At 44.7% G+C, this 15,934-nt stretch overlaps 1 protein-coding gene across 10 annotated transcripts in view; it reads left to right on the top strand.

Annotated features, from left to right (window-relative positions):
• Positions 1–15,934, top strand: part of NHSL1 (NHS like 1) — a 258,713-nt gene that overhangs the window by 126,259 nt on the left and 116,520 nt on the right. Inside the window, exon 1 of one of the 10 annotated variants that reach the window (XM_075126775.1) lies at positions 7,766–7,832. The exons of the other annotated variants lie outside the window; for them this stretch is intronic. Within the exon in view, the coding sequence (XP_074982876.1) occupies positions 7,817–7,832 (16 nt within the window). The 5' untranslated portion in view covers positions 7,766–7,816. Of the gene's footprint in view, positions 1–7,765; positions 7,833–15,934 lie in introns of those variants that run through there. 10 annotated transcript variants of the gene reach the window in all.

Raw genomic sequence — 15,934 nt, 5'->3', positions numbered from 1 at the left:
ACCTTAAAAACCTCTAAGGAAGGAGATTCTACCACCTCCCTAGGTAACGCATTCCAGTGTTTCACCACCCTCCTAGTGAAAAAGTTTTTCCTAATATCCAACCTAAACCTCCCCCACTGCAACTTGAGACCATTACTCCTCGTTCTGTCATCTGCTACCATTGAGAACAGTCTAGAGCCATCCTCTTTGGAACCCCCTTTCAGGTAGCTGAAAGCAGCTATCAAATCCCCCCTCATTCTTCTCTTCTGCAGGCTAAACAATCCCAGCTCCCTCAGCCTCTCCTCATAAGTCATGTGTTCCAGACCCCTAATCATTTTTCTTGCCCTTCGCTGGACTCTCTCCAATTTATCCACATCCTTCTTGTAGTGTGGGGCCCAAAACTGGACACAGTACTCCAGATGAGGCCTCACCAATGTCGAATAGAGGGGAACGATCACGTCCCTCGATCTGCTCGCTATGCCCCTACTTATACATCCCAAAATGCCATTGGCCTTCTTGGCAACAAGGGCACACTGCTGACTCATATCCAGCTTCTCGTCCACTGTCACCCCTAGGTCCTTTTCCGCAGAACTGCTGCCTAGCCATTCGGTCCCTAGTCTGTAGCGGTGCATTGGATTCTTCCATCCTAAGTGCAGGACCCTGCACTTATCCTTATTGAACCTCATCAGATTTCTTTTGGCCCAATCCTCCAATTTGTCTAGGTCCTTCTGTATCCTATCCCTCCCCTCCAGCGTATCTACCACTCCTCCCAGTTTAGTATCATCCGCAAATTTGCTGAGAGTGCAATCCACACCATCCTCCAGATCATTTATGAAGATATTGAACAAAACCGGCCCCAGGACCGACCCTTGGGGCACTCCACTTGATACCGGCTGCCAACAGCACCTCTACTGGCTAGAGTTGGAAACTGCAGTCCTTTCTTAAAGCCCGTCTGGATGTCAGAAGATCCAGTTGGATTGCGGGAATGCATGGAAGGGCTGCAAGTGCATGAGTGCCCTACAAGACATTAGACAGTCTTCTTAAAAAGGCTGGATTTATTTCTTCCTCTGAGACAGTGTTTTTGGCAGAAGTGTTCTCCAAGTGCATAATAAAAAGGGAGAAATCCCCCCTTTCTACTTTGTCATGTGCTATTGTGTGGCTTGGTGACCGCTGAGCATACTTCAGAGAAAGCTGGAGAGGAGTGGAGAAAGGAACATCTTTCTTATTTGGATGAAGCATATGCAAGATATTCTTAGTATCTGCATTTGTTGCTCAGACTAAGTTATGAGGGATGGCTTGAACATTTAAAAAAAAATTAATAGACTCTAGAGATGGAAAATACCTGTTAGGCTTTGTAATCCATCTCCCTGCCAGTGCAGGATTGTTCCCTACAGTGCATTGAATAATGGTTTGTCCAGCTGAGTTTAAAATATGCCAAGTGATGGGACTTCTGCTGCTTCCTCTGGAAATTATTCCAAAGATAAAGCATCTACTTTGCCGAGAATTGTTTTCCTATTGTTCAGTCTACATTTTTCTCTTCTTAAATACCCCTTTGTCAAGTTATATTTATTTCAGGTTTCAGAGTAGCAGCCGTGTTAGTCTGTATCCACAAAAAGCACAGGAGTACTTGTGGCATCTTAGAGACTAACACATCTATTAGAGCATAAGCTTTCGTGGGCTACAGCCCACTTCATCGGATGCATAGAATGGAACATATAGTAAGAAGAGATAGATATCTGTATGTGTATGTATATATCTATATATATAAGTTCGAAGTTTCCATACAAACTGTGAGAGGCTAATTAGTTAAGATGAGCTATTATCAGCAGGAGAAAAAAACTTTTGTAGTAATAATCAAGATGGCCCATTTAGACAGTTGACAAGAAGGTGTGAGAATACGTAATTTAGGGAAATAGATTCAATATGTGTAATGACCCAGCCACTCCCAGTCTCTATTCAAACCCAAGTTATTGGTATCTAGTTTGCATATTAATTCAAGCTCAGCAGTTTCTCGTTGGAGTCTGAAGCTTTTCTCTTGCAAAATTGCCACCCTTAAATCTTTTACTGAGTGGCTAGAGAGGTTGAAGTGTTCTCCTACCAGTTTTTGAATGTTATGATTCCTGATGTCAGATTTGTGTCCATTTATTCTTTTGCGTAGAGACTGTCCGGTTTGGCCAATGTACATGGGTAGATGTGCAGGTGAATGAGCCCCTGATGGCGTGGCTAATGTGATTAGGTCCTATGAGGTTTCACTTGAATAAATATGTGGACAGAGTTTGCATCGGGCTTTGTTGCAAGGATAGGTTCCTGGGTTAGTGTTTTTGTTGTGTGGTTGCTGGAGAGTATTTGCTTCAGGTTGGGGGGCTGTCTGTAAGCGAGGACTGGTCTGTCTCCCAAGATCTGTGAGAGTGAGGGATAATTTTTCAGGATAGGTTGTAAATCTTTGATGATGCGTTGGAGAGGTTTTAGTTGGGGGCTGAAGGTGATGGCTAGTGGTGTTCTGTTATTTTCTTTGTTGGGCCTGTCCTGTAGCAGGTGACTTCTGGGTACTCTTCTGGCTCTGTCAATCTGTTTTTTCACTTCAGCAGGTGGGTATTGTAGTTTTAAGAATGCTTGATAGAGATCTTGTAGGTGTTTGTCTCTGCCTGAGGGATTGGAGCAAATGCAGTTGTATCTTAAGCTTGGCTGTAGACAATGGATCGTGTGGTGTGTCCTGGATGGAAGCTGGAGGCATGTAGGTAAGTATAGCGGTCAGTAGTGAAGTGAAAAAACAGAGATGGTTTTATCCTGCTCATGGCAGACTGATGCACAGCTGGGTGCCTCAGAACAGGCAACTATACAGGGGTGGAGCAGTTTCTAATTTGCTGTTTCTTCCTCTTGCACCATACAGGGCTGTTATGGCTGCTTCTCTCTTTGCTTTCTGTTGCTTTGGCTTTCTGCCTAACTGCAGCAGTGCATCCAGTGAAGAGGAGAAGGAGGCCAGTGGAAGCCTTTCCATCTATACTGCCAGGATAGGATCACTCCCACCTACACTGAAACTTGTATGCTGAGCGACGGGAGGAGAGAACACAGGGAAAAAGCAGACATGATCTGTCTCCCCAACTAGGACTTCCCTTTCACTACTCACTCTGGGCAAACTTCCGACCCACTTCCCTGGGGATTCTCTATCTCTCTAGAAACTCCCTCATCTTCCTTCCCAGTTCCTTTCTTTGCTGGAAACTCTCCATCTTCTCCTCTGAGAGTGTCCATCTCTCCCAACCCAGCTAGGGATTTCCCCACCCTCCCTCCAATGATAGCTGGAAGTGGGAGCCAGTCCAGTGTAGTGGGTGCATAGAAGCTGGTGTGCCATATTCTCAAAGCAGATGCATGAGTTTTGAAGATGGTTGGATCATTCCTTGCAGAGGGGTCTCTGAAATCCTCAAATCACTACTGCATGATATGAAGCCTTTGCATGTGCAGCCTCAAAATGGCATTGGCCTTTTTTCCTAGTGTATCACATTACAAAGTTATGTCTAATTTGCATGTCTAATTTCTGTGTCAGCTTTACTGCTTCCCAGGTCTCTCCATCCGACTGCATATCTGTGATTCTCCCCCGCACTCCCACCCACAGATGTACAAAGCTGCATTTTTTTCAAGTTAAATATTATTCTGGGTTTTTTTTCTGCTCAAGTTTTAAATCTTTCTCTAGGACCACTTGCATTATTTTGCAGTACTCACTAGAGTTCACAGCTGCTCCCAATTTAGAATCCCCTGTGAATTTCATTAATGTTCTGTTTATTTCTCCTTCCAGGTAATTAATGAATAGATTTACCAAGACTGGACTTAACACTGATCCTTGTGGCATCCAACTAAGTGCCTCCCCCAGTTTAATAGGTTGCTGTCTGTCATATAGATTTGTTCACGATTGGAGCTCTTTCCAAATAATCAAAATAGCAAACAATGCAAATACTTTTAAAACAGCAGTTAAAGCAATCAAAAGAATATTTTTTTCTTAATTTCATTTCTCAGATATTTCAAGGTTTGAACATGTTCTAGGTCTGCATTCTTCCCATTAGGTTAAGCCAGTGGTGCACAAACTTTTTCCAGTTGCTCTCCCTGCCTACCAGTAAAGAATCTGTCTGCACTGGTCCTCCATTACTATGCAGCCAGGGCTTCCTGGGGACAGAACTGGGGATGGGGGAGGAACTGGGGCTAGAGGCGGACCAGGGGATAGAGTGGGACTGGGGGTGGATCTGGCCTGGAGGAGGCTCTGGTCTGAGTGTGGAGCAGGGATGGAAGTGTAGTACGCTCTCCCTGCCCCCCGAACTTTCCTGGCCTGGCCATGCCCTCCCCCCGAACTTTCCTCAGTGCCACCCTAGGGAGGCACGCTCCAAGGTTTAGGGTTAAGCTAAGTGAGCTCTGTGTCTCAATCGTGGATGCCCCACCATAAGGTCTACCCCACTTTTCTGCTAGAGCACTTGACTCCAAAGTTGTAACCCACTGACATAACTTGTGTACAGTAGAACCTCAGAGTTACTAACACCAGAGTTACGAACTGACTGGTCAACCACACACCTCATTTGGAGCTGGAAGTACACAAATACAGTTCAGTGCTGTATTCAATGTATATTACTAAAAAAATAAAGGGAAGGTTTTAAAAAAGATTTGACCAGGTAAGGAAACTGTGCTTGTTTCATCTAAATTAAAGTGGTTAAAAGCAGCATTTTTCTTCCGCATAGTAAAACTTTTAAGATGTATTAGGTCAATGTTCAGTTGTGAACTTTTGAAAGAACACTGATAAAGTTTAGTTCAGAGTTACAAATATTTCAGCGTTACGAACAACCTCCATTGCCAGTGTGTAACTTGAGGTTCTACTCTGTATGGTAACACACATTAAACAACAATCAGATAAGAGCAGGGGTGAAAATAAGTCTAGTGACTTACTGGTACGGGCTGGGCTGGGGCTGGCTCTGGCCCCCGGAAGGGGCGGGGCCTTGGGCGGAAGGGGCGGGGCTGGGGGTCAGAGTCAGCCCTGGCCCACCCTGTACCAGCAAGTGCCTCCTTCTCCCTCCCCGGGGTAACAGCGACAGCTGGGGGCTCTGGCAGTGGTTTAAAGGGCCCGGGGCAGTAGCAGCGGCCAGAGCCCTGGGCCCTTTAAATCGTCCCTGGAGCCCCACTGCCGCTTCTCCAGGGCTCCGGCAGCAGGGCTCCGGGGATGGGGCTCCGGCCGCCACTACCACCCCAGGCCCTTTAAATCATTCCCAGAGCCTGCTGGAGCCCTAGGGAAGCGGCGGGGAGCTCTGGGGACGATTTAAAGGGCCAAGGGCTCAGCCGCCACTACTGCCCCAGGCCCTTTAAATTGCCGTCCCAGCCCCGCCACCGCTACCCCAGGGCTCTAGCAGCAGGGCTCTGGCAGCAATTTAAAGGGCCGGGGGCTCCAGCCGCTGGCCCTTTAAATTGCTCCTGGGGAAGCCGATTCACCCCGGTACGGCGCACCGGCTCTTGCTGGTACGCCGTACCGGCTTACTTTCACCTCTGGATAGGAGCTAAGCATGGCTAATAAGACTCTGCATACTATTAGCGCTGCTTTGACTGTGGTCTTAACTGCTGTTTTCAAGGTGTCTGCACCATTTGCTATGTTGATGCTTTGGGAGAAGTTCCAGAAGATGATTTGTGTATGCATGTGCTTCTGTGTTTCACAGTGGGGTGTGGATTGCAGGAGCTCTATATGCTTGTAAATAATAAAGTTAGAGCTGCATTTCCCAGTTATAGAATGAGGTCATTTACCCTGAACTCTTCCTTGCTCCCTACTGCATAGGGTTCTTTACTATCTAAAGGTCCATCTGCACCATAAACGAAGGTGTGATTGCAATATGGGTAAGCATGCCCACACTAGATTTTTATCTAGCTGGTGCGGGTAATAATAGCAAGGAAGACGTAGCAGCATAGGTCCCAGCACGGACCAACAACTTGAGTATGTACCCAGGTCCCCAATGGGCTTGTACTGGGTAGGGTTGTACTGAATTGGGCGAGACAGTCCGAAAATGCAGAGTTCTGGTCCTGGGCTTGAATCACTCCAGAACAGGCACCAACCTCTTTCCAGGGGTAAGCGGGGGGAAGGCTCATTTAGGTCTTAGTCCACCTCTTGCCACAAGGCCATGCCCCCTGCTCTCCATCTCCCCCTAAGACCCTGTTACCAAGCCAGAAGCTGGAGCTGAGCAGTAGTAAGAGCTGCTCAGGGAGTGCCGGACCCTCCACCTGTAATGGGTGGCGTGCCCCAGGGTCGGGGACATGGGCTGGGGGCTGCTCTCGGGCCCTGCTCTCAGGCCCCTGCCCAGGGTAGGTGGAGGGTCCAGTGCTTCCCACAGCAGCTCAGACTCCCTGGGCAGCTCTTATCATAGCCCAGCTCCAGCATCCTGCCTGGCCAGGGGTCGAGGATTCAGTGGAAGAGGAGGAGCAGGGGCTGGGTTACGGAGGGGATGGGGCTCCTACATGTGTCCTGCTTTATGCCTTTTGAAAAGATGGTCACCCTTGTACTGCGGTGGCTACCCCATGCTGAAGTCTGTGCCACCATGTCCTCACTACCACCATTACCCACACCAGCTAAATGAAAGCCAGCGTGGGTATGCCTACCTGCATTGCAGTATCACACCTTCGTTTGTAATGTAGGTATACCCTTAGGTTCTGGTTTGCATGCTGTAGGGCATAGTGCTAAGTGTACCATGTTTAGTCCTACTGAAATATCAGTGGGACCACACCTGCTGGTAAGAACAATACCTGGTAGTAAATGTTTTCAGAATCAGACCCTTACAAAGGGTCAACACATGTCCAGTCCCTGAGCTCAGGGACTTCTCTCTTGGGGGCACAGAGGGGACACACAGTGCTCCAAAGGAAGGCAAGGCCATGGCTCTATCCCCTACCCACAGGCCTCTGGAGTAGGACCAATGCACAAGGGATAGTGCTGAATTCCTGGAAGTGAGGTAGCAGTGGGCATGGCATGCTCCTGCTGTGTGGTGTCCATCAGCTCTATCCCAGAGTTGTGCCTAAAACATACAATTAAGCCCTGAATAACAAGAGCTAAATCCTAAACAGGCAAAACTGCTAGTGACTGCAATGGGATGTTTGCTTGAGTAAGAGTTGATAGGATTTGGCTCAAAATGCAAATGCTTAAAACTGTAACTTAAATTCATTTGACATCATGTTTGATTCCCTAATTGCTAACCTTTACACAGAACATGGGCGTCTTGTAACACCCCCTTAGCTGACCTTCAGAACAACTCTAGGGAGATTTTTGGTACGTTGTATGTATGATGTATACGCATATCTAAAATACAAACCTCACAAAGCACTTTTGGGGGGGGGGGGAGGGGAGAGAAAAGCCATTTATTCCAGAACAAAAAAAGTTCATGAAGAGCAGAGTTAGTAATTCATAACAAACAGTTGAGTTGGATTAGAGTGATTTATTTTTTCCAATGCTGACCAATTGGTGGGTATAAGCTGTGTCCACAGCAGTGAAAAATGCTGACTTATGAGATAATACAATTGCAGTCAGGCTTATGCTGTGCTGGGATGGACTAAAGAGACAGACACGGTAGCCTTTTTTTTTTTTTTTTTTTTTTTTTTAGTAAAGCATTATTTGGAATTGATTGGGTGGGGAGGTGAGAAATAGGGAGGTGTCATCAGTGCAGCTCAGAAATCAGTGGATTGGGTAGCAGTTTCCTGTAACAGCATGAGCTGGCCCATTGCCACGCTTCTCCGGCTGTGTGCTTGAATAGGGTTGACTGGGGAACAGCTGTACCTAGCGCTCTGTGTTGTGCTTGGGAAGCAGAACACTTCCTCTTCATGGAACTGCCTCAGAATGTTTTGTCTGAAAGGTGAGGGGTCTTCTTTGGCAAAGTTGTTGCTCTGGTTCTAGCCAACAGGACTGTGTTATTTCATAGGGATACATTTTAGTGTTAAGATGGCAACTCCTTTAAAAACACTTACAACTTTGTGAGTTTATTCTGTGCAGAAATGAGAGAGGCATCAATTCATTGTTCCTTTTGTTCTTACGAGCAGGCAAAAGACCCACTGCTGCCTGGCTGGAATTCTCTGGTAGGGTACATGAGTGTTTGTCAGACAAAAGATCAAGCTTGCTGTCTGTGTGTCAAGTAAAGTTGGGTAGCTTAATATAGAGAATATTTCAAAGGGACTTAGTTGCATCACAGAAACTTTTGGAAGGGTTTATTATGTAAAGCTTGTGCACTGGTAATGCTGCATTGTGAGTTCAACAAGACTGTATCTCGATTTAATTATTTCCAAAATTGAATGGGATGTAATGAGTGCCTTGGGGGAAGACCGAAGGAAATTGGTTTTGTGTGTGTGTGTGTGTGTGTGTGTGTGTGTGTGTGTGTGTAAGTAAGTAATTAGGCTTTGTCAGATTGTGTTCCTGAAGGGAAGTATTTCCTCTCAGAATTACTAGTAAGTATTTCCTCAGAAATGATCTTGTTGCTACTGTCATAGTTTGCTGAGGGGTAGCTGCTGAAAGCTGGCTGAGCAAAGAGCTGTGGGGGGTGAAGCGTTAGGGCTCTGACACAGATTCAGTTTTTCCATGGGAGAGAATAGTATTTGACGCACATTTGCTTTTCATTTGGTAAGAACTTCTTGTCCGTCTTTCAAAGTGGTAATATCAAAATATTGAATAAATTTTACTTACTCGATACTACTACACATTTTTGTTACTTATTGTATCGCGGTGCCACTTGAAGGCCACAAAGATGACCTGGGCCCCATTGTGCTAGCACTGCATTCGGACATAACACAAAGAGCGTCCCTGTCCCCAGAATGTTAGGCCAATTAGTGTCATTATGTTTTCATAGTTTCTTGATGAAGTCTTAACTGGTTACAGAACGCTGTTTCACTATATGTTAGGTTCATCTTAAATTACACATCGGATATGCTTCTGCACACGTGCATGCGCTCGAAAAGTTGTGTTGTGCGCATTTTTTAAAAAAACTGTTTGAAACAAAATGGTTTCAATTCATGACATGAACGCTACTCAGCAGGCCGCTGGATTTTAAAAAACAAAACCCAGTGATTCTGAGCTGTTGATTGAGAAAGCATTAAATTATTATTTTATGCAGGATATTAAGTTCTTTGTTTCAGCAGTAACTATCTGGCATATGGGTAATATTTTTAAAAGCACAAAAGTCCCATTTCCAAAAGTATACTAAGCACTTAGGAGTCTGTCTCATTGACTGTGAATGAGACTTAGTCTTCTTAGTGCTTAAGCAGCTTTTGAAAATGGGACTAAAGCCCCTTAAAAAATTTACTGTCTACAGCATGTCTTGTGTCTAATGCACAGAAGTTAGAATGTCTTTTTTTTTTTTTTAATACAGTAAAGGACTGCAAGTTCTGAATGTCCCTTGATTTTTAAACAATATTTATGTAAATGCCAAATGCAAGGGAAAATGTCTCAACATATGAAATGCATTTTATAAGGTTTTTTTTTAAATATACAATTTGGTAACTATAAGATTCAGAAGGGTAGTTAAGTTGTATATAACTTAACCTTTGAGTATATGGCTATAATGGCTAAATGTTGAAATATTAACCGTACATTTGTGATAAATGTTATGGCATCTGTCACATTCAGGGTTGCAATCCAGACCAGTGAGGGTTTAGGTCTGGGCCAGGCCGTTGCGGCTGGATTTGGGTCTGGGTCACCATGGCTCAGTCTGGGCCTGGCCGCGCCACACTGGCTGGGTTTGGGCCAAGGTAGGGGCGCTCCGGCCGCAGCATAGTTGAGTTCGGGGGGCTGCCCCGGCCACAGCAGATCCAGGCTATGGCATAATTGGGGCTGCCCTGGCCGTGGCAGGTTGGGGCTGGGGGAGGGGTGCCCCGGCAGTTCCCCGGGCGGGTTCCCTGAAGCGCTTGCACAGTGCTAAATAGGCTGCTGAGCAGCTTACAGGGAACTTAGCTGGTAACCACATTTCAATCAAATTCACCATGATACAATTGACCAGTGAGTTTTCAAATGATACCTCACGAGGCATATTTTGTACAAAGATTATTATAGTAGTGTGTGGGGTGTGAATACAGGGGTTTATATGGTGACAACACCATCATCAAAATTTGTACTGTATGCATGTGTTATCTTAGTCATTGTGGTGACAAGATGGGCTTCCTGTCTTTCCCATTCCAGTTACGTTTGTTAGACTCTGGTCTCTCTCCTCTTCTCTGTATCCTCCCTAGAAAGTGGTATTGTAGTGCCATTTTATCATCATGAGGGATGTTCTCTACTTCCTAAAATAATTCTGAAATCAATAATTTAAGTAAAAGCTACACTATGCTAGTTTTAGTTTATATTCATGTTTATAACTCACAGTTATAACTTGGAGGTACAAGTCTCTAATTTACTTTCACCTCCCCCAATTTTTTTTTTAGTAATTCCTGTTCGATTTATCCTAATCGTTGTACTTAGCTGCAGTTTTGGATATATTGTTAAATCAAGATACAGTAGAATGAGGGGAGACTGAGAGGTGGGTTTGTTTTCTGTCTCTTAAACAGTGCAGCCTGTTTGTCCTGTGGGTATTCATTTTGTGTTGTTTTCAGTTCAGAAAGCTCTAGGACCGTGGTTCTTAACCTGGGATGCACGCAGCCCCTGGGAGTGCGGGATGCCCTTTCTGGGGGTGTGAGACCTGCCAGATTTTTTTAGAAGGTCAATCATCAAAAACACAAATTAAGCACAGGCACGTAAGTACAACTACTTTGTTTAATCAAACCTGTGTATTTATTAACATTATACATTTTTAACGATTACTGTAATATACAAACAAAAAATATATCTAGGTTTAAAGAACTTACCTACTTCAACGAGAACATATTTTGAAAACCAAAGGGGTTCAGGCTGCAGTAAAGGTTAAGAACCACTGCTCTAGGAGAATTGTTTGTTTTTATTTGCATGTTTCTATGCCTAGCAACTCCTGTGTTGCTGTGCAGTAGGAGTTTTCTTCAGTCTCTGGTTTTGATTAGCATTCTTGCTTAGATGAATCAGTTATTAATGTCTGTGTATGCTCTGAATCATGTGTGTACTTGTGGGGGCTGTTTGGCACTGAAATCCTCCATCTGAACTTGGGCTTACCACATCTTTATGGTCTTGGGTTCAGCATCCCTCTAATTTATTGTCTTTTTTCTTCTTTTTAACTATCATTTGTGCTCACTTTACCATTATCCTTGCCACCCATGTGCAGCCACCATGTCAGTATCAAAAGAAAAGGCACACAGTACCCTTCAGAACTACCATCAATTTGGAATTGGTCTGGCAAAGGACACAGTTCAGACAGTAGACCTGCATCCTCATGCCTAGAGCCCTGCGTGGCTACAAAATTTGTATCTACATCCAATCTGCGATCTGCAAAAATGATTCGCGGATATCTGCAGATTTGCAGGGCTTTAGTTATGAAATTTGGATCCACATGCATCCACGATCCGCAAAAATGATCTGCGGGTAAAAAGTGGATATTCCCAGATTTGCAGGGCTCTACTTATGTCCCCATGAACCAGAATGTATTTCCTCTAGATGTATCTGAGCTTTCCAGCATCAAGGAGCATTAGTTCTGAAATTGCTTCTGCATCTTAATGTCCCAATTGGAAGTGCCAGGTGCTACTTCAGTCTCTGGGATTATTGGAAACATATGATGATACATTAATGTAAATATTATTGCCGATAGATCTTGTATAGATGTATACGGATGCAGGGCAGAAGCTGGGATGTTTTATTTCTCTTAAAAGCTTGGACTGGAGAGATGGATATCTAGAAACTAAATCTATTTTAGTCCTTAAGAGTTAATATCAGGAAGGGTCATGAGCATCAGCCTCCGTACATTGGCATGTGCTGAAAAGTGAGCTCAGACTTTTTTGCCTAGGAGCTCTTTTGGTTCTTTGCAGAAGTTCATAGTTTCACAGAAGGCAAATAGTGCCAGAAATGCTGTAAAGCGGGTACCTGCTATGCCTGCTGTTGAGAAGTGTTTTCCATATCCGTGCACCTCTTACAACTGTGTATTTGGTGGGGGAAGTTTTTCATACCAATAATAGCAAGGAGTTATGTTAGAAACTATTTATGAAAAATCCTGGGCATGCGGGTTGTTGCTCCCTAGAGGAGAGTTCCATGCTGTAAATACAGATTTTAAAAAAATAATAATAATTAAAGATCACAGGCCTGCTCACCAGTTGTCTTGTGTGTGTTATGCATGTAAAGACATTCCTTGGATTCTTTTCTTGGCAACGTTCTCAGAAAATATCTGATGTTTAGAATCAGAAGCAGATTTTCTATGATGTCTTGAAACAAATGCATTTTCCAAGTTGAGCCATGCAAGTGACAGTATATACATGAGATTGCTTTTTTCTATTTCATGTCTTTCCTTTTTTTTCTTTTCTTCATATATACAGCAGCAAATCAGAAGAGAGGGAGGGAAGTGAGGAAATTTGTAGTCAATTAAAGAGACAGTGCCGTCTGCCTATAAGATTCCAGTCAAAATTTAAAACTGTTTTTATTTAAAACTAGGAAACCAACTGGTTAGTGTGTGTGTGTTCATTTAACATGAATTCAATTCTTTTATTTCCATCTTGGACTTTTGAAGTCCTGTATGTATGGTGCATTTTGTGAGTCATATAGATCCTTTTAATAATGTACAGTGACTATGAGGGCACTAAAGTAGAGTCTCCCAACAGTGGAACAAGCAATCTTAATAAATATGTTGAACATAATTCAGACATTTCTATATTTAAATGGTCTTTTTCTTGAAATCATTTTGTTGCCTTTTATCTCACTGTCCCAGGTCTTCTGGCATCAACTTTGGTATTTGTGAGTAAAGTGATGATTATCAGAACTGTTGCTCCATGGTGGACTCTAGTTACTATAGAGAGTGAATGGAATTGTAAAGCACTAACAATTCAGAATCATGCATTATTTGTCTAAGCTCAATATTTACTTTGCTCCTTAGTAGAAGTTGTTTCCTCCTAAATAAGTGATATGTTATGGCAAGCATAGGTGCTGGAGGGTGCGGCCACACCCCTAGGCTTGAAGTGGTTTCCATCATATACACAGTTTGGTTCAATGGCTCTCAGCACCCCTACTGTATACATTGTTCCAGCGCCCCGGATGGCAAGACACTCTTTATGGTTATGATTCAGCAGAGTTTGATAGCCAAGATGTGGTTCTTTAGTTCAGGGGCTCTCAACCTTTTTCTTTCTCAGGCCCCCCTCAACATGCTATAAAAACTCGAGGGCCCAGTGCGGGGTGGGGGGAACCGGGGCTCCAGAGCTGGGCCCTTGGGCATAGGTGTAGTTTGACTTCTGTTTTGGGGGGCAGGAGCCAGCAAGGCTTGGGCCAACTCCGCACAGCAGGGTCTAGGAAGGCAACGCTACCTCCACTCCGTGCCTCACCTCAGCAGGCCATCCAGCCTGTCTGGGTTGTGTGTGGTGGGGGTTTAGCTCAAAAAGTTTGAAAACTGCTCAGGGTAGCTAGGGGCTGTGTGCCAGTAGGCTCCCCTGTGGTCACTGCTCTCAGAGGGCTCTGCTGGCCACAGAGCGCCTGGGCGGCTCTTACTGGCTGCATGAGCTGAGGAGCAGCCACAACTCTGGGCATTAGTAGCAGATCGGGGAATGCCGTAGCTGCCTGCTTCATGACACCAGCCAGAGCAGCTGCTGCCCGACTCCGTGGAGCTTCCCGCCTCTGATTTGGCCGGGGGGTGGGGGGGAGAAGCCCTCTGGGGCGGGGAGAGGAGGAAAGGGGTGTGTGTAGCTATACCAGCAAACCTGCCTGCAGCTACAGGTGCAGCTTATGCCAACAGAAGAGTGTTTTCCGCCAGTATAATTTACATCAGTGCCCTGAACAAAATAATATATATTTATAAAAGCTTACACCAACTGCTTGTTTGTTATAACTGAGTCTACATCAGCACTCTAGCAGTCATAGCTGTGTTGGTCAGGGATGTGACTGCTTTTATTTTCCACACTGCTAAACGAAACAGCGATACCAGCAAAACTTTTCAGTTTACATCAGGCCCTGGTCTAACTCTCAACAGGGCATCTATGTCAATTCCAAGATGAAAGCTGGTTGCCACAGAGCAATAAAGAGCAGTCTACCCGAAACAGCCTGGCCTAATGGTCCAGGGGTCAGATCTTGAGAAGAGAGGTCTCTTGTCTGTCAAAGCAGAACATTTTCGTTAAAAAAATAAACCCAACATTTTAAATGGAAAAATTTAAAATAGTTGTTGGTTAAACAACGAAAGCTTCACTTTTTCATGCTGGAAGGAACAGAGGGCAGGGCATATCAGGAAAGGTTAAAAGAGCTAATATGTGTAGGTTGGCTCAATGAGTATGTGACGTAGCTGTCTGCCATATTTCTATAGGGTCTGAATACCAAAGAGGGAGGGAAATTGTTTGTGGTACCTGAAGTAATGGAGTGAATTTGAATGGAACACAAGGACAATTTAGGTTGAAATAACCGGGTGGGGGGGGGGGGATCTCAGGGAAATCAGTTAGGTTGTGGAATAGTATCCTAACAGAAATGCTGAAAGCCCCACTTAACTACTGTTTTTTATATTCCAGTAGCACTCAGGGGCTCCAGTTGAGATCAAGACTCCATTTTGTTAAGCATTGTACGAATGCAGAGTAAAACATAGTCCTTGCCTCAGAGATCAGACTGGACTGACTGTGGGAGGGAAGGGGAAACAGCATGGAGAGGTGAAGTGACTTTCCAAAGGTCATGTATTAAGGCAGTGGCAGAGCTGAGATAAAACCTACATCTGCCCTATTCACTAGCCTGCGCACCCTTTGTCATTTGCCTCTTGATTCATTTAACAGCAGACTGGACAAAGTACCAAATAAAAGCTTCAGATAGATACTGGAAATTACAAACTGGTTACAAATATAACTGAATCAGCGGAAACAGATACAAAAATGTTTGCAGATTTTAGTTTAGACGGCACCCTCACAGTGTTTCCTAACCGCAAGGCTAAATACTGGGCCATGTTCATGATACCCATGAAATAAGTAGGGCCCAGTCCTGAAGACTCTAGATAGGCAAAACTCTTCTTGGTTTGAACCTGTAAAGGAGATATTAACTGCTGCCCTTCAGAAAGGCTGTTTTAAGTGTCCTACAGAATATTTGTCATAAGGCCAGTGAGATACATTCTGCAAATATTTTATGTAATTCTTACACTTCGAGGGAAGCTCACTGAAAAAACAAAAGGCATCACACTGAAATATATAAACATACATGTGAGAGACTAATTAAATATATTGCTTGCATTGCTGTTCTCACTCTCCCCTGCTCCCACCAGGTGTCGGAGACATAAAAAGCTGCACAACATGATAAATTTGATGAAAAAGATAAACTGAACTATAGTGCATGTTCATAAAATTGTGCTGCTTCTGAAAAAAGGTTCCAATTATTTCAGGGCCTAGGGGCGGCAAAATCATTAATCCGCCACTGGGTGAAAGAAGCCAGTATGGGCCAGTATGGGCTACCGGTAAAAAGTGGCTGCTGGTACCAGCCCCTACAGCTGACTTTAAAGCGCTGCTGTGGCAGCACTTTAAGGATCTTGCTTAAAGTGCCACTACGGAAGCGCTTTAACGTCGCTGCCCTGCTAACGGGGGCGCTGGGGGTGGGGGCGCAAAAGGGGCAGCAATGTTAAAGCTCTGCCACGGGCCCTTTGAGTCACCGCTGGAGCCCCAGGTGGCTCAGACCAGGCAGCGCGGATGGGCTGGCTGGGGGACGCTGACCCCAAGCCCCGCCCCTTCCACCTGAGGCCCCGCCCCTTGGGGGTGGAGCTGGAACTGGCCCCGTACTGGTAAGAGTTCAATTTCACTTTCACCCCTGAATACACGATAGGTCATTTATTTGGAACAGTCTGACATTTATCACCAGAGGACAACAGATGTTTTATCTTTTGCAGATATGTAAAAAAGAAAACCCCTGTGCCAGTTATGA

The sequence above is a fragment of the Caretta caretta genome, chromosome 3 (genome assembly GCF_965140235.1).
Source record: "Caretta caretta isolate rCarCar2 chromosome 3, rCarCar1.hap1, whole genome shotgun sequence".
Classification (NCBI taxonomy): Eukaryota; Metazoa; Chordata; order Testudines; family Cheloniidae; genus Caretta; species Caretta caretta.
This window is presented reverse-complemented; position numbering and strand designations above follow the sequence as displayed.